The following is a 24,507-nucleotide window of genomic DNA, read 5'->3' on the forward strand; positions in this document are numbered from 1 at the left end:
GCAAAACTACAACTCCCAGCATGCCCAGACAGCCTTTGGCTCTCTGGGCATGCTGGGAGTTGCAGTTTGGCCCCCCTAGTGGTTGCCACAGTAAAGATCTATTTACTTTCACTTTCAATCCCCCCCCCCCCCCCCCCCCACTGTCGATTCCCTACCTGATCAGGATCCTGCAGGCTCCAGCGAAGATCCCAGGTCCCCAGGCATCTTCTCCTGCAGGTACGGCCTCCATCTTCTTCCCAGAGCCCCTCAACACCCAGGGGCGGGCAGAATGGGGGGTTGCCATGGCAACCCCCTGTCCTGCGCTGCCATTGGTCAGAACTCCGTTCTGAGTAATGGCAGGGGATAGGAGTAGATCGCAGCTTTGCGATCTCACTCCTATCCCTTAGGCTGATCGGGGGTGTTGCTGACAACTCCGATCAGCCCTATTTTCCGGGTGATCGGGTCACCAGAGACCCGATCAGCCCGGAATTGGAGAAAATCGCATGTCTGAATTGACATGCGATTTTCTCCGATCGCCGACATGGGGGGGTCTCAGGACCCCCCTGGGCGATGTGCAAGGGTGCCTGCTGAATTATTTCAGCAGGCATCCGGCTCCGGTCCCCAACCGGCTAGCGGTGGGGACCGGATTTCCCACGGGCGTATGGATACGCCCTCGGTCCTTAAGGACTCGGAATGCAGGGCGTATCCATACGCCCTGTGTTCTGAAGAGGTTAAACACTATGGGGAGATATTGAACTTAGGGACTCCTCCCTCAGAACATTCTAAAGGCTTCTAGGCAAAAGCCTGTCTAAGGAGAGGTCATGTGACCCACTTCTCATACACATTTATAATATCCAACAGTGGTAGCAGTACAGAGAAAGTTAACCATTGCACTACTGTACACCTCATTGTGTGCACATGTAAAGCAGTGTGAAAGCAATATAGTATATTACACAAGTTAAACTCACAATGCCTAAATAAGAATAAATTGACAGGTGTTAATCTACAGCCGAGCTACACACTATACACATCAGCAGCTTATAGACAGGTGCCAGGATATTGCATTAATAATGGCTTTTTTATTCTTGCATTGCCTTGTTTTTATTATAGTACCAAAAAGAAATGGGGTACCTAAATTATGACTGTGACCATATACAGTAAATGCAATACACGAAAGAATTAGCACAGACAGAATTTTTTGCAAAAATGTCATGTCAATTTATTGGAACAAAAAATGGAAGATGAATTCACAGAAAGAAATGCCCCACAAGTCCCACCAGTACTAGTTGCCAGCTGGCATACCTATTGCACATGTATCATCTATATCCTTTAAGGAGCAAACATTCACAAAATAATACACATATACATGTGAAGCAGCAGATGAAAGCAATTGTATGTAAAAATCTCTATGTCTATGTTGTGGCAACAGATATTGGCCACTTATTCGTAAAGGGAATAAGTCGCACAGATATAAATGCAAAGGATACCTGTAAACTTAACTTAAAAAACATAAGTAATTTATCCAAGTGGATCCCCACAGCAGTGGCCTCGCCCCAAACCAGGAGCTGGGCGACACGGCTGTGCGGTCACACTCGGAAAACATACAAAAACAATGTAAAAATGACAATCGTCAATGCAGACAGGATATGTGGAGCACCCCAATGTAAGTTTCATTCAATTAGCTTCCTCAGGGGGGAGAAGCTTATTATGGTGCAAACAACATTTAAAGCCCCTGCAGTTTGCTGTTTCAGCTCTTTATTCTCTATATACTTCCTATGCGATTCTCTTCAGACTGCCTTGTATCTGCTCTTCTCTCTATCTACAGTCTGTATTAGCTGCCTTCCAAGGATTTTTTCAGCTAATAAATAACCCCCTCCTTGCTTGAAGGCTAGTGTTTTGATGATCATTGTGGTGCTCATCACACACCAAAATGACAGCTGACAATGCTGCAATGCCTGCCACATTGTTACATCATGAATTGCGGCACATGTTTTAAGCGTGCATACTCCGTACATCAGAATAAGTAATGAGTGACTTATTACAACCGTATGACTTGGGAAAGTGCCAGCTGCTGATTAGACCCATTGAATATATGGTAATCTGTATCCATGACAGCAAAATATATACAATTTTTCACATAAATCCGAGTCTAAAAATATGATGTATGAACATGCCCTGACACTGAAAGAGCTGAAAGTCCTTGTGACGGATTTATCTTATCTTTCTCTAAGTAGAATCTAATGCAAATGTAACGATGCAAATGTAAATCCAGCCTAAAGAAGACTATGTAGAAAGTTGCTTCATTTTGCATTAAGAAAACAAATAAAAAAACAATAAAAAAAAATTAAAAATGATTACTAAGTGTATAGGTTTTATAATAATTCAATATATTTGGTGGTATAACACAAGAAATTAAATGTCCAATTGATCAAGGTATACATGAATAAGAAATTGTTTCCTAAAGATAAAAGAGTGTATTTGTATGGTTGCGATGATTGAATTCATTTCCCCCCAAAATTTGTACTAATATCACAATAGCTGCCCAATGTTACATAGTTACATAGTTACATAGTTAGTACGGTCGAAAAAAGACATATGTCCATCAAGTTCAACCAGGGAATTAAGGGGTAGGGGTGTGCGCGATATTGGGGAAGGGATGGGATTTTATATTTCTTCATAAGCATTAATGTTATTTTGTTCCATGAATGTATCTAATCCTGTTTTAAAGCTGTTAATTGTTCCTGCTGTGACCAGTTCCTGAGGTAGACCGTTCCATAAATTCACAGTCCTCACGGTAAAGAAGGTGTGTCGCCCCTTGAGACTAAACTTTTTCTTCTCCAGATGGAGGGAGTGCCTCCTCGTCCTTTGGGGGGGTTTAACCTGGAACAGTTTTTCTCCATATTTTTTGTATGGGCCATTAATATACTTATATACGTTTATCATATCCCCCCTTAAACGTCTCTTCTCAAGACTAAACAATTGTAACTCCTTTAATCGCTCCTCATAGCTAAGATGTTCCATGCCCCATATTAGTTTAGTCGCTCGTCTCTGCACCCTTTCCAACTCTGCAGTGTCCCTTTTATGGACAGGTGCCCAAAACTGAACAGCATATTCCAGGTAAGGCCGTACCAATACTTTATAAAGGGGGAGTATTATGTCCCTGTCCCTTGAGTCCATGCCTCTTTTGATACATGACAATATACAAAATGTGTGCAGTAGTGCTGGGGGGGGGGGGGCAACACTTCAGTGAGTAAAAAATATAATGATAAATACTTTTCATACAAGTAAATTTAGCAGCATTTCTAATCTATATACATTCAACCAAAAGGGGCAATTGAATCAATTTTCCCCTCTGGTTGAATCCGCATGGGTCATATGTATTACTAAATATACCTGAAGATTTGCAGCCGCCCATGATGTTGTCCATTTGTGATTGATTTCATCGCTTTCTGTGTATAGATGAGATCCATGATCATTCTGCAACAAAATCTGCATGCGTTTTTTGCTGCATATTTGTAAACCAATCTGCACATATGTGGATCACCCTAATAGGGTGTATTCAGTCCTAGGGCCCAGGGCAACATGAGCTGCAAACATGGCCTTGATAACAATGTAAGGGCTGATGATGATGATTATTATTATTGTTATTATTATGGGGAAGATTTATTAAATTAATTTAAAAGAAAAACATGTTGCTCACAGCAACCAATCAGAATGCAGCTTTTTTTTTCCCCAAAAGGAGAGTGGAGAATAAAGACTGTACTGTGATTGGTTGCATTGGGCAGTTTCATAAATATCCAACAATACATTGACTTCTAGCAACAAAATAGGTGGAGTCCTCTGACATCACTCCAAAAACAGCTAAGCTGAAAAAAAATGAAATAGTGGGCATAGCTTGTGATGCAATGTGCATGCAATGCTGATTAAAGTCAATGGATGTTGCACAAATTGCTTGGCAGCCCAGCTTTGCTGTCTTCAGCTTCCTGACCATCTTTAGTAGTCAAAAGCAGGCTGGAGGGCCTCTTTTCCAGAAAGGAATACCTCTTCAATGTAATTGGTACAAAAAGCCTGTATGCACCATATGTCTTCTGCTGCGTTCACATCACGATTTAGCAACATAGCAGCCAAATCCAGCGGAAGAATTCGAAAATCGCCTGCTGCTGTATCCCCGCCTGATCCATTCATTTGAATGAGCCTGATGGAGTCAGTGTTTTTGGATCGTATTAGTTTTTGTCACTGGACTGAAAACCTTGGTCTGCTGCAGTTTTAGTCTGGCAACAAAAACTGATATGGTTTAAAAATGAGCAGACCGGAGACACTAGCTGACTCCATCTAAATGAATAGAATGTGGCAAAAGCTGGTTTTCAAATTTTCCTGCTGGATCTGGCTGCCATGCCCCTAAATTGTGATGTTAGAGGGGTTATCCGGTGCTTAAACATCTTATCCCCTATCCAAAGGATAGGGGATAAGATGCCTGATCGCGGGAGACCCGCCGCTGGGGACCCCCGGGATCATGCACGCGGCACCCCGTTTGTAATCAGTCCCCGGAGCGTGTTCGCTCGGGGTCTGATTACGGGTGACTACAGGGCGGGCAGTGTGTGACATCATGCCGGCGTGTGACATCACGCTCCGCCCCGATATGCAAGCCTACGGGAGGGGGCGTGATAGCTATCATGCCCCCTCCCATAGGCTTGCATTGAGGGGCGGAGCGTGAAGTCACATGCCGGCGCAGGCGTGACGTCACACGCTGCCCGCCCTGTAGTCGCCGGTAATCAGTCCCGGAGCGAACACGCTCCGGGGACTGATTACAAACGGGGTGCCGCGTGCATGATCCCGGGGGTCCCCAGAGGCGGGACTCCCGCGATCAGACATCTTATCCTCTATCCTTTGGATAGGGGATAAGATGTTTAACCTCTTAAGGACCCATGACGTATGCATACGTCATGGGTCCCGGTCCTGCGATATAACGCGGGGTCACACGGTAACCCTGCATCATATCGCGGCGGGCCCGGCGTCATAGTGAAGCCGGGACCCGCCTCTAATAGCGCGCGGCATTGATCGCTGTGCCGCGCGCTATTAACCCTTTAGCCGCGCGCTCAAAGCTGAGCCGCGCTGCTAAAAACAAAAGTAAAAGTGCCCGGCTAGCTCAGGGAGCTGTTCGGGATCGCCGCGGTATAATCGCGGCATCCCGAACAGCTGTAGCACAGGAGGAAGGTCTCTTACCTTCTCCTGTGCTGTCCGATCGCTGAATGAATGCTTCAAGCCTGAGATCCAGGCTTGAGCATTCAATCGCCGAAAACACTGATTGATCCATTCCTATGGAGATGGATCAATCAGTGTAAAAGATTAGTAAATGCAATGTTATAGCCCCTTATGGGAGCTATAATGTTGCATAAGAAAAGTGTAAAAAAATCATTAACCCTTTCAATTATCCCTTCCCCTAATAAAAGTTTAAATCACCCGGCATTTCCAAAATTAAAAAAAACATTATGTAAATAATAATAAAAATAAACATATGTGGTATCACCGCGTGCGGAAATGTCCGATTTATAAAAATATACCGCTTTTTAAACCGCTCGTTCAATGGCGTACGCGCAAAAAAATTCCAAAGTCCAAAATAGCGCATTTTTGATCACTTTTTATACCACAAAAAAGTGAATAAAAAGTGATCAAAAAGTCTGATCAGAACAAAAATGGTAACGCTAAAAACTTCAGATGACGGCGCAAAAAATTAGTCCTCAAAGCGCCCTGAACACAGAAAAATAAAAAAGTTATAGGGGTCAAAAGATGACCATTTTAAACGTATAAATTTTCCTGCATGTATTCATGATTTTTTTCGGAAGTGATACAAATTCAAACCTATACAAGTAGGTTATCATTTTAACCGTATGGACCTACAGAATAAAGATAAGGTATCATTTTTGACAAAAAATGTACTGCGTAAAAATAGAAGCCCCCAAAACTTACAAAATAGTGTTTTTTCATCAATTTTGTCGCACATTGATTTTTTTTCCTGTTTCACCATAGATTTTTGGGTAGAATGACTAATGTCATTACAAAGTAGAATTAGTGACGCAAAAATTAAGCCATTATATATAATTTTAGGTGAAAATTTTTAAGAGTTATGATTTTTTAAAGTTAAGGAGGAAAAATTGAAAATGAAAAAACGGAAAAAGCCCGGGTCCTTAAGGGGTTAAGCACCGGAGAACCCCTTTAATGCAGCCTAAGGGGGAAATGAAACAGGGAGAGTCACTGGTAGAGAACGATCTGGGTGTACTGATAGATCATAGACTACAGAATAGCATGCAGTGTTAGGCAGGGGTACTGAGAACCCTCCCCCTCTCAACACCATAGATGCCGAGTCAAAGGATCATCAATGGTAATAAACTAATAAAGAAAAAACTTACAAATAGGCATCTTTTTCTTTGATCTTCATCAAGTCCGTCAAAATGTCATGTCAGCTATTCAGTGATATGTCACCGATGTGGTTTGTAAAACTCCATGGATCAAATGTTTCATATATTTTTATGTATTTTATGATATCTGTTTTGTATTTTACATTATTAAATTGAGGCTTCATGTACATGGTAATTATCACATGCATAGAACTATATGGAGTGCCTAAGGCACTTCATCATAACCATGTAGGCATGCTGGGAGTGGTAGTTTTGCAACAGCTGGAGGCACCCTGGTTGGGAAACACTGGCCTAAGGGACCAATATTACATAGCTCTAGCTACTCCATGTAATGTTGTGTGGTGCCTCCATAACCACTGACTGGTGCAGTTGCCCATAGCAACCAATCAGGTCGCTTCTTTCATTTTTTACAGGCCTCTTTAAAAATGAAAGTAGCAATCCAATTGGTTGCTATGGGCAACTGCACCACTCTTCCCATACACAGGTTTTGATAAATTTCCCCATTGGTGTACTTCTACGTAAAATCAGTGTCAAGATGGTGCAATATAGCTACATAGGTTGGAAAAAGTTTCAGGTCATCGAATATATAGATTTCTATAGGTGTCACATTCAGGATCATTGTTAACCACATCCTGAATATGTCCATGTAAATATGAATATATGCCCATGTAAATATGAATATATGCCCATGTAAATATGAATACATGCCCATGTAAATATAAATATATGCCCATGTAAATATGAATATATGCCCATGTAAATATGAATATATGTCCATGTAAATATGAATATATGCCCATGTAAATATGAATATATGCCCATGTAAATATAAATATATGTCCATGTAAATATGAATATATGTCCATGTAAATATGAATATATGCCCATGTAAATATAAATATATGCCCATGTAAATATGAATATATGCCCATGTAAATATAAATATATGCCCATGTAAATATGAATATATGCCCATGTAAATATGAATATATGTCCATGTAAATATGAATATATGCCCATGTAAATATGAATATATGCTCATGTGAATATGAATATGAATATATGTCCATGTAAATATGAATATGAATATATGCCCATGTAAATATGAATATATGCCCATGTAAATATGAATACATGCTCATGTGAATATGAATATGAATATATGTCCATGTAAATATGAATATGAATATATGCCCATGTAAATATGAATATATGCCCATGTAAATATGAATATATGTCCATGTAAATATGAATATGAATATATGTCCATGTAAATATGAATATATGCCCATGTAAATATGAATATATGTCCATGTAAATATGAATATATGCCCATGTAAATATGAATATATGCCCATGTAAATATGAATATATGCCCATGTAAATATGAATATATGCTCATGTGAATATGAATATATGCTCATGTAAATATGAATATATGCTCATGTGAATATCAATATATGCCCATGTAAATATGAATATATGCCCATGTAAATATGAATATATGCCCATGTAAATATGAATATATGCCCATGTAAATATGAATATATGCCCATATGAACATGAATATATGCCCATGTAAATATGAATATATGCCCATGTAAATATGAATATATGCCCATGTGAACATGAATATATGCCCATGTAAATATGAATATATGCCCATGTAAATATAAATATATGCCCATGTAAATATGAATATATGCCCATGTAAATATGAATATATGCCCATGTAAATATGAATATATGCCCATATGAACATGAATATATGCCCATGTAAATATGAATATATGCCCATGTAAATATGAATATATGTCCATGTAAATATGAATATATGCCCATGTAAATATGAATATATGCCCATATGAACATGAATATATGCCCATGTAAATATGAATATATGCCCATGTAAATATGAATATATGCCCATGTGAACATGAATATATGCCCATGTAAATTTGAATATATGCCCATGTAAATATAAATATATGCCCATGTAAATATGAATATATGCCCATGTAAATATGAATATATGCCCATGTAAATATGAATATATGCCCATATGAACATGAATATATGCCCATGTAAATATGAATATATGCCCATGTAAATATGAATATATGTCCATGTAAATATGAATATATGCCCATGTAAATATGAATATATGCCCATATGAACATGAATATATGCCCATGTAAATATGAATATATGCCCATGTAAATATGAATATATGCCCATGTGAACATGAATATATGCCCATGTAAATTTGAATATATGCCCATGTAAATATAAATATATGCCCATGTAAATATGAATATATGCCCATGTAAATATGAATATATGCCCATGTAAATATGAATATATGCCCATATGAACATGAATATATGCCCATGTAAATATGAATATATGCCCATGTAAATATGAATATATGTCCATGTAAATATGAATATATGCCCATGTAAATATGAATATATGCCCATGTAAATATGAATATATGTCCATGTAAATATGAATATATGCCCATGTAAATAGAAATATATGCCCATGTAAATATGAATATATGCCCATGTAAATATGAATATATGCCCATGTAAATATGAATATATGCCCATATGAACATGAATATATGCCCATGTAAATATGAATATATGCCCATGTAAATATGAATATATGTCCATGTAAATATGAATATATGCCCATGTAAATATGAATATATGCCCATATGAACATGAATATATGCCCATGTAAATATGAATATATGCCCATGTAAATATGAATATATGCCCATGTGAACATGAATATATGCCCATGTAAATTTGAATATATGCCCATGTAAATATAAATATATGCCCATGTAAATATGAATATATGCCCATGTAAATATGAATATATGCCCATGTAAATATGAATATATGCCCATGTAAATATGAATATATGTCCATGTAAATATGAATATATGCCCATGTAAATATGAATATATGCCCATGTAAATATGAATATATGTCCATGTAAATATGAATATATGCCCATGTAAATATGAATATATGCCCATGTAAATATGAATATATGCCCATGTAAATATGAATATATGCCCATGTAAATATGAATATATGCCCATGTAAATATGAATATATGTCCATGTAAATATGAATATATGCCCATGTAAATATGAATATATGCCCTTGAGCCCTAACCTCTGCTTTCCTGTAGCATTTATAGGTGTGCCCTTTGTCAGTTTTCACTTTTATAATACTTATTCAAAAAATTCTATATGTAAAATGTAAGAGATATCATGTTACATATGTTTAACTTTTATTTTCTTTTTTTTTTCCAGCCTACAAAGAAAAAATGAAGGAGCTGTCTATGCTCTCTCTAATCTGCTCATGTTTCCATTCTGAGCCCCGAAACATCAATACATACACATATGATGGTAAGTAACGGCATGCTCTCGATAGGTGTGACCATGTATCCATAACATAACAATTCTTCGGCACATTTAAGCCATTTCCCATTCATTGTTACCACACCCACTTTCTGATCATCCACATCCCTTTTGTCAAACAAGTTGCAAAAGTGTCTAAAGCAGTGTTTCCCAACCAGGGTGCCTCCAGCTGTTGCAAAACTACAACTCCCAGCATGCCCGGACAGCCTTTGGCTGTCCGGGCATGCTGGGAGTTGTAGTTTTGCAACAGCTGGAGGCACCCTGGTTGCGGAACACTGGTCTAAAGCACATAAAAATGTAGTACAAGTCTAAGCCAGTTAAACTTGCACAAGATTCTCAGAGCAAGTCGCTTTGTTTATCTTCCACAATTACTCTTTTGCCAGTTTCACACTATGAGATAGACATTCCTGGCACCAACTTCAGCATAAGGACCTCACGGTCATGTGACATCTCAATAGACAGCAATGCATATCCGGGCAGATTCCGCCAAAAGAATGAATCTAATCCAGAATTTTTATATAGGTAAAGTACGAGCTGATCAGCTACCACCGGACCATCCTCCCAAAACCAACGCACGGCAGGTGTATGGCAGCACCGAATGCAGAAACAAGAAAGAAATGCCAGTGAGGTATAGCGGATCCCAGATTTATTAAATGGATAAAAACAGGAACGATAAATACAGGGTTACGCGTTTCAGGCGTGTAACAGAACGCCCTTAGTCATACAGTATAGTCATACAGTATGACTAAGGGCGTTCTGTTACACGCCTGAAACGCGTAACCCTGTATTTACCGTTCCTGTTTTTATCCATTTAATAAATCTGGGATCCGCTATACCTCGCTGGCGTTTCTTTCTTGTTTCAGAATTTTTATATGTATTTTTTTATTCTTAAAGCGTACCCGTCAGATCCAACAAAAAAAAACATTATTTTTAATATATCAATCAGTACCTATTCCTGACCACGTAAATCTAATTTTTATGTGTCACTTTATTACTCAAAGGGAGGGGGTGTGGCCTCACTGTGCAGGTCTCCTCCCCCTCCCTCAGTATGCTGTCTGCTCACATCTCCCCTAACGTTAGCAAAACTACAACTCCCAGCTTGTCCTCACTGACAGTAGCGGGACACAAGATGACAGTGGGAGGATTTTTCCTCCAGCTCTGAGCCCTGCGCTCACAGCTGTCAATCAAGAAAGTGTGTCCATGACATAGGTGATGATGCATGGACACAGCAGGACTTGTATGTGTCCAAGCAGACAGGGGGCGCCGTTGTTTGACTGGCTTTTTCTGTATGAAATACTGAACATTTTCTAATGAAAGCAATTGCAAAACCTATTGGTTATACATGCTTTATAACATATCAAAAGTTTTCATATCTGACAGTGCCCATTTAAATATCAAAATTACAAAAAGGAAGAAAATAAACACCAATGATCCACACATAGGAACAATATGATCCAGAATTTGACTTTTTGCCGCATGCACGGTGCAGCAGAATTCCGGAATTTCTGAGCAGAACTTTTCCTAATTTTCTCTGTTTTCCCTTATGCCTTCCCCTCAGGTCAGTGTGCCAGAATTGGCCTGTAATGAGCCAAAAACTGTCTAAAAATGGAGAACGCGGTATATTATCTGTTTTAGATTTTTTTAGACTAAAAGTTAATATAATTACAGTATCCCTTTAGACTCTTTTGATCCTACTTTAGCAGAACCTGTTATCATATTCACGTGGAAATGTCCTAACTTATACAGTAAATGTATCAATACCAAACATGGTCCAAATGGATGCCATTTTGGCATCTAATTTAAAGGAGCTGTGTAGTGAAAAAGAACTTATCCCATATAACGGCAGTCTGCTGGAAGGAGGCATGCTGACCCCCGCATAGAGCGCTGGCCGTCACGCCCCCTCCATGTATCCCATAGAGATAAATGGTGTGGGTGTGTCGGACGCAGCTTCCAGAGGAGGTCGGAACGGCATCTTCAGGCAGACTGCCGGGGCCCCGTTCAGGAGATTGCGGCGATCTGTAACTTAACCCCTATCTTTTGGATAGGGGATAAGTTATTTTTTGCTGTACTACTCCTTTAATGGTTTATATTGTGTCTTGTGTCTTATTTGCTTGTAAAATTGTGCTATACAAATGAGAAGCATGCGGTAAAAATCCTACACCTCTTGATATACGTTATTTTAATCATAGGATCCCATGTATGACAGATGCCACTATATGTTGAATGTATAAGTCAAGGAATTTTCCAAAGTTATACCTCCAATAGACACATGTTTACAACAGCTAGAAAAGAAGGTTGGGAGACACTGATATAAAGTGTAATATAGTATAACAATTTATTGTAGGGGCAGAAATTTCCTAGTTCTTGGCCATTGGGTTTCTAGAAGTTCAACAAGTTAAAGGGGCATACAAAGTGATTTAAATGGGCACTATCATTCAATGCTGAGACCCATACGGATCAGGAGAATGAGCCTGAAGAAGTGCAGGGCATTGCTGTTCACTCCCCAACTGATAGCGTTGTCCCACTGCTCTTTTACATGTCTATGTGGCATCAAGACTAAGGCTGCTGTATGTTCACACAGCTTAATTTTTCTAGAATATCCAGCTGGAAATTGTTGGTTGGACAGTTCGTCCGCAGCAGTCGTCAACTCATCAATTAGCCGACTCAAAATGTGCTGTCACCATGGGCAGCAATGCATTTTCGAGCGGATTCTGCCCCAAAAAATTGACACGTCTTTCTGCAGATGCCGGAATTTGAATTTTCACACCAGATGTTTTCTGCATGGAAATTGTGCTGAGCCTGCTGCAATGGAATTTCCAAGTTACATTTTTCTGCCAGATTCCTCTTGGAAATTTCCCTTTGTGAATGAAACTTAAAGGGGTACTCCACCCCTAGACATCTTATCCCCAGCAATATAGCATGCGGCACCCACCTGTTTCTGCTCCGGACTTGCATTGAGGGGGCGGGGCGTGACGTCACACGGGGGTGAAGTCGTGACGCCACGAACTTCCGTTCCCGTGGTCTGGACCCAGACCCTCCAGCGCTTCCAGAGCAGAAACAGGTGGGTGCCGCATGCTATATTGCGGGGGTCCCCAGCGGCGGGACCCCCTCGATCAGACATCCAAAGGATAGGGGATAAGATGTCTAGGGGTGGAGTACCCCTTTAAGAGTGCTACAAGCTGTGGAGTAAACAGCAATGCCATGTACTTCTCTGCACTCATTTTCCTTATAATGGATATATGGATGTTAGCACTTAGACCCCCAACCAATCTAAACTAGGACATGTCAAAAGCTTTTAAAAGTGCAAGGTAGACTTTAAATTAGACTGAGGGTGGTTAAAAAATAAAGATCAACCTTACTCGTGCCTAAATCTGCTCCTCTGCTGCTTTCTATGGTGTTTCATTCATGAACAAAATGCAGGGCAGATAAATATATGGCTCATTTTTATTTTGAAAGCACCCTGCCCTTTAAGACCTTGTTCACGCAGCGGAATTTCCAAAGGAATCTGGTGGAAAATTTCAGCTCGAAAGTTCCATTGCAGCAGAGTCCTATTGTTTTCTATGGGATTCTGTTGCACTGCACACACTGCGGATTTGTCGCAGTGGAAACATCTGCTGTGGAAATTCCGATTTCAGCCTCTGCAGAAAAAATTGACATGTTAATTCTTTCTGCAGAATCTGCCTGGGAAGGCATTGCCGCCTATAGAGATGGCACATTGCCAAGTGGTCCTAGCGCCGGCATGTTCTGCCAGAAATGTCATACCCTGGTATTAAATCATGATCATGAGCAAAATTGTGGGCCAAATTATAGGCATAGGACACTTGCAACTTTTTTGCAAGCTCTAAATTGAGACTTTATAGAGGACAGTGGCCTTTCCTCACCTGCTTTTTTAGAAGATACAGTGAATGAACAATTCTGTAGCATCTTTTCTTATAGCTCTGTGTTGTGCCTTTCCTCTATTATTCTTACTAATAATGTATGACTTAATAGCAAACTGGTTTCCAAATTGAGGGCATGTCCCTATATTGTCTAAAAACTATACAATTAAGACTGGCAATGACAGACAGTGTGGAGACATGCCTCTAACTGGTAACACCCAGTTGACTATTTATTCATACATTTCTAATAAGAATAACAGAGGAACCACACAACACCCATTTATAAGAAAATTAACTAAAACAGTTAGGAGAGGTTACTAATAACTTAGGCAAAAGCTAATTTTGTCACCTCTTTACTCCTCCCATTGGAATGCCCTACCTTACTAATGGAGTGACACACTGTAACAAACCTCCTCCCTATGTCATCTCCTTACTACTGGGGTGAAACACTGTAACAAACCTTCCCCTCATGTTATCTCCTTACTACTGGGATGACACACTGTAACAAACCCCTTCCTCATGTAATCACCTTACTACTGGGTGACAGCTTATGGACTGTCAGGACCTGGAGAAATAACTTTCTTGCGGAGAGCAGAACGGCGCCCCAATCAAGAGGGCACTCTAGGCAGCTGCCTATTTTGCCCTGAATATGGTCATCTACTCATCTCACTTCCATTGTCCTCTATGTGATCACAGTATTTTAATGGTGATAAATTCATATTTTACTTTGTAGATGACATCTAGCAATTATAGGAAAGAAAAGCAGTAAAAATGTCATACTTGTTAATCGTCACGTAAATATTATAGAATCTGGCATCATATGATACATTATGCTGTAAATATTATTGCTGGATGTTTTGTAAACCTGCCTGACATAGACACATTTTTCTCCTGACAAGCTGTAATTATTTTTTTAAAGACGTTGACTATTTTAAATGTATCTGACAATTACTAAATGAATTGCGTTCAATAGATATGGAAGTGAAACAGATTAATAAGCGTGCATCTGGACAGGCTTTTGAGCTGATACTAAAGCCACCATCACCAGTTTCTGAGGCGCCACGAACCTTGGCCTCTCCTAAGAAGAAGGATCTTTCCCTAGAAGAGATTCAGGCAAAACTGGAAGCTGCAGAAGAAAGAAGAAAGGTACGTCCTAAAAACGTATATGGTTTATATTATACAGAGTTTAAAGGGTATGCTTCAATGTGGAAATAGGGGGAACACATCTATTTGCATTGAGACATATTGGAAACAGTAGATAAATGATCATCCCCGCAGATTTACTTATTATATCTATGAACATTTGGCACTATAATAATTAAAAAAAAGACTTTGAGCAGGGGTGTAAGTAAAATTCATGGAACCCCATGGCAAAGGCAGCAATGGCCTTCACTTTGTTGAGAGTAAAATGAGTTGTAGTAATATAAGCAGCAGGATGTTACTATTACCTATTACTGTTAATAACAATTGAAGGATGCTTAGTAATGTTATATATCATCAGATCCTCTGAACAAAACCCAATGAAAGAGCTATACAATGGGAAATCACATGTTCTCCCACCAGTCTCCAGACCTGTACTAGTTTATATGGCTGCTACAGATAAATTTACTTTTAGGACCTTAAGTTAAAGGGGTACTCCGCTGCTCAGCATTTGGAACAAACTGTTCTGAACACTGGAGCCGGTGCCAGGAGCTCATGATGTCACACCCCGCCCCCTCAATGCAAGTCTATGGGAGGGGGCATGACAGCCGCCACGCCCCCTCCCATAGACTTGCATTGAGGGGGCGGGGCATGATGTCATGAGGGGGCATGCCTATGACGTCACGAGCTCCTGGCACCGGCTCCAGCGTTCGGAACAGTTTGTTCCAAATGCTGAGCAGCGGAGTACCCCTTTAAGCTTGCCATAAACCTTCAAAAACTGTCATTCAATCCCATAGCTTGATGTTTATGTGTTCTAAAGGGGAGAGGGGAGGTAAGGCACTGTTGGCTCTGACCACAATTTATTTTTCCTGGGAACAAAAGGATCGGAAGTTGAAATCCAAGCATCCAATGGTACTCTACCTTAAAGGGGTACTCCGGTGAAAACCTTTTTTTTTTCTTAAATCAACTGGTGCCAGAAAGTTAAACAGATTTGTAAATTACTTCTATTAAAAAATGTTAATCCTTCCTGTACTTATTAGCTGCTGAATACTACAGTGGAAATTCTTTTCTTTTTGAAACACAGAACTGTCTGCTGATATCACGAGCACAGTGCTCTCTGCTGACATTTCTGTCCATTTTAAGAACTGTCCAGAACAGCATATGTTTGCTATGGGGATTTCCTTTATCCTTGGACAGTACCTAAAATGGACAGAGATGTCAGCAGAGAGCACTGTGCTTGTGATTCAGCAGTGCTATGTTTCAAACGGAAAATAATTTCCACTGTAGTATTCAGCAGCTAATAAGTACAGGAATGATTAAGATTTTTTAATAGAAGTCATTTACAAATCTGTTTAACTTTCTGGAACCAGTTGATTTAAAAAATAAAATAAAAAGTTAAGTACTAGTGTACTTTTACCAATTAGTAAACGTTTCAAGACACACAAAGTTTTATTTAATAAATATAATGATGTTTCTGATCATTAAATTTCAAGACAGAAGGAAGCCCATTCTCAGTCACAGTAGTTTCCATAACAAGATCACTGCTGTGTTATCTGAGAAAGGAGAAAGAGAAAAAATATGAGAAAGAATATGATCTCCCCTCTTCACATCAATAGTCTGGTCGTCAGCAGACATGAGGGAAGTTGGGAGCAGGGACGGAGCAGACTGCATTCAGGGAGTCTGATGGGATATCACAGCTATAAGCCAGACAGCTCAGCTGTTATGGAGAGATCTGTGCAGTATGACTGATCACATTATATTATAAGTTGCTTTATTATACTTTTTGACACCTTAGAAAAAGGTTATTTTTTTTTCACTGGACGACACCTTTAATGTATATTGAGGCCTTTATTTTTGAGAAGATTAGATTAGAGACCAATTTATAACATCATTAACACAATAGGTGCTTTATATAAATTGGTGACAAGTCAATTATCTTTAAATCATCACAATTATTATTTGTAGCAATGAAAGTGTAATCTTATGGTTAAGATGAAGAAAAATATATCTAATATGGTCAACATCAGTAAAGCTTAGTGAACAAAGATTATTGACAAAAACTGTAAGCACTAAAAAAGATTGTACAGCATTAGAAATGGCGCGGCACCTGTTTATAGGTTGTGTCTGGTTTTGTAAAACAACTTTACTTAAGTGAACTGGGCCTTTTTAATGCTTTGTTTAGATATTGATGATATTAATATATTTTATTTTTGCACAGCTTTTTTACTTTAGCATCAAAATTCTCATAATTCTCATAATGTCTTTTCACAACTGAGAATAATGTTATAGTTTGAAAATAAAAAATCAGGATAAATCTAATTCTATTTGATGGTCACATGGTGGAGAGCTCCTGTTTACTTATGGACACATTCTGTTCTGTTCTGTAGATTCAGGAAGCCCAAATCCTGAAGCAATTGGCAGAGAAACGCGAGCATGAAAGGGAAGTTCTCCAAAAGGCTCTGGAGGAAAACAATAACTTCAGCCGAATGGCAGAAGAAAAACTGATATATAAAATGGAACAGATTAAAGAAAACCGTGAAGCCTATTTAGCTTCCCTTATGGAACGTCTTCAGGAGAAGGTAAGGAAAAGTTGTTGCAGCAAAGAATACAAAGTAGAAATGAGAGGCATAACTTCAAGAACAAAAATGGGGCTATAAGGTCCACCACCTACAAAGTGCAGTTTTAAGGGCTACTCAGATGGAATTTTTTTTATAAACTGGTGCCAGACCGTTAAACAGGTTTGTAAATTACTTCTATTAAAGGGGTACTCCGCCCCTAGACATCTTATCCCCTATCCAAAGGATAGGGAATAAGATGTCAGATCGCCGTGGTCCCGCTGCTGGGGAGCCCCTGGATCCCCGCTGCGGCACCGCGCTGTCATTACTGCACAGAGCGAGTTCACTCTGTGCGTAATGACGGGCGATATAGGGGACGGAGCTGCGTGACGTCATGGCTCCGCCCCTCGTGACATCACGGCCCGTCCCCTTAATGCAAGTCTATGGCAGGGGGCGTGACGACCGCCGCGCCCCCTTCCATAGACTTGTATTGAAAGGGGTGGGCCGTGACGTCACGAGGGGCGGAGCCGTGACGTAACGATGCTCCGGCCCCTGTATAGCGCGTCATTACGTGCAGAGCTAACTCGCTCTGTGCTGTAATGATAGCACAGTGCCGCAGCGGGGATCCCAGGGCTCCCTAGCAGCGGCACCGCGGCGATCTGACATCTTATCCCCTATCCTTTGGATAGGGGATAAGATGTCTAGGGGCGGACTACCCCTTTAAGAAATCTTTACCCTTCCAGTACTTTTTGGCAGCTGTATGCTACAGGAAAAATTCTTTTCTTTTTGAATGTCTTTTTTGTTTAGTCCACAGTGCTTTCTGCTGACACCTCTGTCCGTTCCAGGAACTGTCCAGAGCAGCATAGGTTTGCTATGGGGATTTTCTTCTGCCCTGGACAGTTCCCGATGCGGGTATCAGGAGTCAGCAGAGAGCACTGTGGACAAGACAAAATTGAAATTCAAAAAGAAAAGAATTTCCTCTAGCATACAGCTGTTAAAAAGTACTGGAAGGGTAAAGATTTTTTAATAGAAGTTATGAACAAATCTGTTTAACTTTCATGCACCAGTTGATTTAAAAAAAAAAATGTCACCAGAGTACCCCTTTAAGTACACAGGTAAAATACAAGTCCGTGTGAAGTGCTGTGCCAGAGGAAATGTGGGAAGGCCATCCCTAAAATTCCCATTGAATTTAATGGTAGCTTCAGCACGTAACATGTGACATGTTTCTTTTTTTCTGCACCGTTACTCATCTCCATTAAAGTTAATGGAAGAAGGGTTTCAGACGCTGACATCATGTGGTTTTTGCCATAGAAATCAGTGCAGTTTCCATGACAAAAACGCACAGTTATTTGTAATGTGAACATGACCTATTACTGATGTCTTCTTATGTATGTGGCAGAGGGGCTTTTGGGCCCCTTAGTCACCAAGGTCAGATTGCATCAGCTATCTATGCCCGATTTTTCCAAGATGACAACTTGTCTACCCACATGATGGATGATAAGCAGCATCAGGTATCAAGGCAGGTTAGTACACTGCATTGATAGATAACAATTAAAAAGTGTTATGGTAGTCCCATAGAGATAAAAAACCTAGTCAGAGGACTTCCGGTTCCAGCGTCATGCTGTAAGGACACACGCCACACCAGCTCCGCTCCCAGTACCGGAATATCTCCACTATTCTGCATCATTCAGGGGGAGGGGGAGAAACATGCATTTGCATTTAAAAAAAGAAAAACACATTTCTTTTCTACACTTGGACTGTTCTTCGGTTTTTAGTGTTCTCTCTGGTTAAGTATGCCTATTTCTTTAAAATTAGTCTTATCGGGGGGGGGGGGGGATAAGGGTTTGAGGAGTAAGGAAGTTTTTATTTGCTCTCTCCACTGGCTGTGTGGTGGGGTAGAAGAGGGGACATTCTATAGGGGAAGAGGAGGAGATGCGGAGAACCACTTTTTGGGTGTCAGGACTAAATGGTTGCGTTTTTTTTATTTTTATTATTATATAAGGGTCAAAAGCTTACCTAGGGTTCCTTGCTTATATTGATTGCTATTTCCGGGGGCAGAGGTGGGATTATGAGCTGGTGTTTGGTACAGAGAGTTCTTCAGTATGGGAAGAAGGGAAGTCTGGAGAGAAATGGGTCCCTCTGGATTGGGTGAACTGATGGGGGTCTCCTCGGGGTGGGAGGAGGGTCTTTGGATGGGAGTTGCGTTTTGTTTGGGGATGGGATGGGTTGGGCGGGGTTGGTTTTCTGTTAGTTCTCAACGGGAAGACATTGGAATTTCCACCTTTAGGCTCTCTTGGCACTGTCAAAGGCTACAATATCTTCATTTATATAATTAGAGTTATTTCCTGGAACATTAAGGGACTCAGGTCAGCCCAGAAGCATAGCATGGTGCTGCAGCATCTTAAATCAAATTCTCCTGATATTGCCCTACTACAGGAGATGCATCTAGAGGAAGCTGATTTCCTACGAATGAAGAGATGATAGGTAGAGAAAGTGGTTGGCTCCCCCTCGGTGGGCCGTAGAGCGGGTGTCCTCATCCTGATACACAGGGCGTTTCACCATGAGATTCTCTCTGTGTCTCATTATGCGGATGGTGGGTGGTGTAACTTGTTATTGCGAACTCAATCTGGGGAGTGTGAAATAGTGAATATATATGGTCCAAGTGGAAACAATTTGCCTCAATTGCAGCTCAATTACACCAAAGTAGTAGGACTGATAAAATAGTGGTGGGTGATTTAAATGATGTGATGTCGAGGGAGGAATATAGAAGACAGAACAGTTTTGGTGCTCGTTCTCAGGGAGGCTATAGGGACATTGCCCTGTGTACATGGGTATCTCAGTTGGGGCTAGTTGATACATGGAGACTGTTGTACCCTGATTCCCGTGAGTATACTAAATTCTCTTACTCGCAGGATTCATGGTCCCGCATTGATTATGTTTTTGTCACGCAAACACTGGTGTCTAAGGTGATGTATAGCCGCATAGCGGATCTAGTCATATCCGATCAAGCCCCTGTCATCTTTAACTGTGCGGACACGGTGACAAAGGGCACTGATTATATTTGACGCTTCCCCTAAGGGTTAGTGAGGGAGGATTAGTTCTGGCAATTGTTAATACACTGGTGGCTGGAATACGAGTCCCATAATGCTCAGGCCCTGATCTACTCACATATGCGTGTCTAGTACAGAATTTTCAGGTAGTTTTCATCTCAGCCTGACCACAATTTGCTCAAATAAATTTTCTGGCTTACCCCCTTGAATGCCCAGAAAAACCCATTCAAATAAGACACATAGCCAAACCGAGCTGGGCTCCCTCTATCCAGGAACACCATAGCAGCCATGCTACCTATTCAAACCGAGCTGGGCTCCCTCTATCCAGGAACACCATAGCAGCCAGGCTACCTATTCAAACCGAGCTGGGCTCCCTCTATCCAGGAACACCATAGCAGCCATGCTACCTATTCAAACCGAGCTGGGCTCCCTCTATCCAGGAACACCATAGCAGCCATGCTACCTATTCAAACCGAGCTGGGCTCCCTCTATCCAGGAACACCATAGCAGCCATGCTACCTATTCAAACCGAGCTGGGCTCCCTCTATCCAGGAACACCATAGCAGCCAGGCTACCTATTCAAACCGAGCTGGGCTCCCTCTATCCAGGAACACCATAGCAGCCAGGCTACCTATTCAAACCAAGCTGGGCTCCCTCTATCCAGGAACACCATAGCAGCCAGGCTACCTATTCCTATTTGGCTGCCCATAGACACCATTTATACTAGTTAGTGAAGAGTAACAAGTTAGCTTACCTCCTACTTCATGTATTAAGAGACCTTTTCTTGTTTTACAGGAGAGGCATGCTGCTGAGGTCCGTAGGAACAAGGAACTCCAGGAAGAGCTGTCAGGCTGAAAATATACCAACATTAGTCACTTATTTGCCTATATTTACGGATCATGCGATAACAATATGGAATATGTATGACATCAAAACAAAGAACAAAAAAAAACAACAAGAACTCATGACGAACAAAAAAAAAACAAAGAAAAAAAACAAAAAAAATGTGGTCTCTTTGCAGAATGATTTGCTTCATGTTTAAAAAGAAAAAAAAAAGTAAAAAAAAAAATGTGGGTCTTATTTTGTAAATACTTACATTTTTGTTAAAAAATTCCAAGTATTGCATTATGCAAGTTATTTCATAATCTTACATGTCCTGTAACAGGCTTTAGGTGTCGTCTGTTTCTTCGAAAAAAAAAATGAATTTGCTGAATCTTTCCAAAACACCTAATTTCATTCCCTGCTGCCTTTCTTTTTGGTGCATAACCATCTAAGTACTCACTGGGCGGTGGTGGTGAGGCCTGCCATCACTGAGCCAATACTGGATATTTTGTAAGCTTTCCACTTTGTTAATTCAGTCTTTATAACCCAAGTACAATGATGTAATTACATGTCAGTGTCCAGAGAGATTCTTATGTCAGAAAACCCCCCGAAATGCTCCTTCCTTGTGTGTCATGATAAGACGTTTACAGTGATTTCTGGTGTAGGCTAAACTGCTATTCCATTAGTTTGATAGTTCGTAACACCTGGGGAATAGATGTCACTGTTTTTTGGGGAATTACACTACACATGAGAGGCACATAGGGTCTGTTAACAAACACTTGTAGTGATAGAGTAAGACAACTAAGCAAAAGATTTGCACAAGGACCCTATTACCGTATTTTTCGCCATATAAGACGCTCCGGCATATAAGACGCACCTAATTTTATAGGATAAAAATCTAGAAAATAAAGATTCTGAACCGAATACAATGTAAAGTATAGGACAGTGATCTTCAACCTGCGGACCTTCAGATGTTGCAGAACTACAACTCCCAGCATGCCCGGACAGCCGTTGGCTGTCCGGGCATGCTGGGAGTTGTAGTTTTGCAACATCTGGAGGGCCGCAGGTTGAAGACCAGGAGGTAATACTCACGTGTCCCCGCCGCTCCGGACCCATCACCGCTCGTCACCGCTGCCCTGGATGTCGCCCTCCATCGCTGTTGCCGTGTCCCTGGGGTGTCCCCGTCGCTCCGGAATGTCTTTGCTGCCCGGTATCCTCGCTCTCCGTCGACGCCATGACGTCGCTACGCATGCCGCTCCTATTGGAAGACAGGATGGCGTGCGCAACGACGTGATGACGACGGAGGAGAGCGCTGGCCATGCAGGGGATCCCGGCACGGAGCAGACACCGATGAGGCAGGTAAGGTCCCTCCCGGCGTCCTGTAAGCAGTTCGGGACGCTGTGATTTCACCGCGGCGGTCCCGAACAGCCCGACTGAACAGCCGGGTTAGTGTTATTTTCGCTTAAGACGCGGCGGTCAGCTTTGATCGCCGCGTCTGAAGGGTTAATACAGGGCATCACCGCGATCGGTGATGTTATGTATTAGCCGCGGGTCCCGGCCGTTGATGGCCGCAGGGACCGCCGCGATAGGTGTGTATTCGCCTTATAAGATGCAGCAACTTTCCCCCCCCAGAAGAAAAAGTGCGTCTTATACGGCGAAAAATACGGTATATAAAAATGGTCCTAGTTCTCCCAGCGTTAGCTCCCTGTACTCTCCTGCTATATGTCAACGGTCCGCGAGGACTACTATGTACAACGTAATTCTGTATGGAGCCTGTAAGATTATTATTGAACTTGGAGAACTCTACCATTGGTTCAGCAGTAGGAGGGGTTCCTATATTAATAAAAATAATTCCTGAATATGTAAATTTTACAGGGATCATTAGACAGGGTGCACGTGCCAAGTGTGGAATTTCCTAACAGCCACCAAGTGTCAAACATAGTTGCGATTTTGGAATTGTTCCTGCCCCATGGAAGTTGCTGCCTGCATATTCTACTCTTCATTAGTGCTATTTCCTGTATGTTATTGTGAGCAAGCTGTGGTTAATAAAGAACTGGGGTTCTGAGAACTTACACGTGGCTGGTCTATTTTTATTGTCCTTTTTTAGTAAACACTTGTATTGCGTATACAATAACAATTCTGGAGTATTTGTTCTTAGAATTCTGGGCTGTGTAGTTCTTCTGATGTCGTCCTCCCGGATGCAAAGCCAGGAATGGATTTGGGAAGAGAAGTCTCAGTCCTTTATTCGTTTTCTCCATTTTTAATCTATTCCAGTGGTCTCACACTGTGGCCCTCCCTTCAACTCCCAGCATGCCCGGACAGCCATCGTCAACATCTGGAGAGCCACAGTTTGAGACCACTGATCTGTTCCTTGGTTTGTGTTCAGTAATAGCCATTAAAAACCTGATGGTGTGATGGGTGGAGCGCACAAACAAGATGGAGGCAGTCACTCCGCCCGGTCCAATCATGCCCCACTGATAAGGAACCCGGTTGTCAATTTATTCCAATTTGTTTATACATTTCCAGGAAGATAACAGATGGCCATCTATTTGTCATTCTTCCTGAAAATGTATAAATGGTATGTAAGATGCTCCAGAAATGTTGTAAACATTTTAAAACAGTGAAATCACACATACAGTGAAATTACATACTATATTCATAGTGTCTTCATGAGATTATCCAGAAATAGAAAAAAAGAGCTAATTTCTTATTTTTTTTTTTTTTTTTAAACAGTGCCACACCTTGCCTCAGGTTGTGTGTAGTATTTCAACTTGGCTCCACTTGAATGGAACAGAGCTACAATACCACAAACAACATGAAAAATTAATTGGAGAGATACAAAAAGAAGAATGTGTAGTAAATCAGTAGGTGTGCATCCCACCACCACACCAATGTGACATACTGACCTTATATAGTTGTGCTAGCAATAGGCACAACTCTATGGAGAATGTACAATAGAAGGCAAATGATAGATGAGCTGACCAGATCCCACACCTTATAGGTGCGGATAAAAAGCAAGTAGGCAAGCAATAAAAGAGGAGCTGCTCAAAGCTTGCCAAAACACGACCACGTGCAATGCACAGGACGACAATGATTTGATTGGTTATATAACTTAACAACGTGTTTCGGCACCTTCATGTGCCTTCCTCAGGTCCACCAAAATGACTGATGCAGTGTCCTGGACTGAAGCTGTGCAAGTTTTGAGCAGTGCCCCTAAGACCTTTT

General features: G+C 40.9%; 1 protein-coding gene across 2 annotated transcripts in view; it reads left to right on the top strand.

The window, feature by feature from the left end:
- The window catches only part of STMN2 (stathmin 2), a 53,686-nt gene extending 30,332 nt beyond the window's left edge, over positions 1-23,354 (top strand). The window contains exons 2-6 of one of the 2 annotated variants that reach the window (XR_008844275.1): positions 9,730-9,825; positions 14,689-14,861; positions 17,243-17,434; positions 21,256-22,255; positions 22,318-23,354. Coding sequence is in view for 1 of the 2 variants with exons in the window: in XM_056522210.1 (XP_056378185.1) it covers positions 9,730-9,825; positions 14,689-14,861; positions 17,243-17,434; positions 21,256-21,315 (521 nt within the window). In the remaining variant the exon portion in view is untranslated. Of the gene's footprint in view, positions 1-9,729; positions 9,826-14,688; positions 14,862-17,242; positions 17,435-21,255 lie in introns of both variants that reach the window. The other variant, XM_056522210.1, reaches the window with a different exon arrangement.
- The last annotated feature ends 1,153 nt before the right edge of the window (positions 23,355-24,507 follow it).

The sequence above is a fragment of the Hyla sarda genome, chromosome 5, assembly GCF_029499605.1.
Source record: "Hyla sarda isolate aHylSar1 chromosome 5, aHylSar1.hap1, whole genome shotgun sequence".
Classification (NCBI taxonomy): Eukaryota; Metazoa; Chordata; class Amphibia; order Anura; family Hylidae; genus Hyla; species Hyla sarda.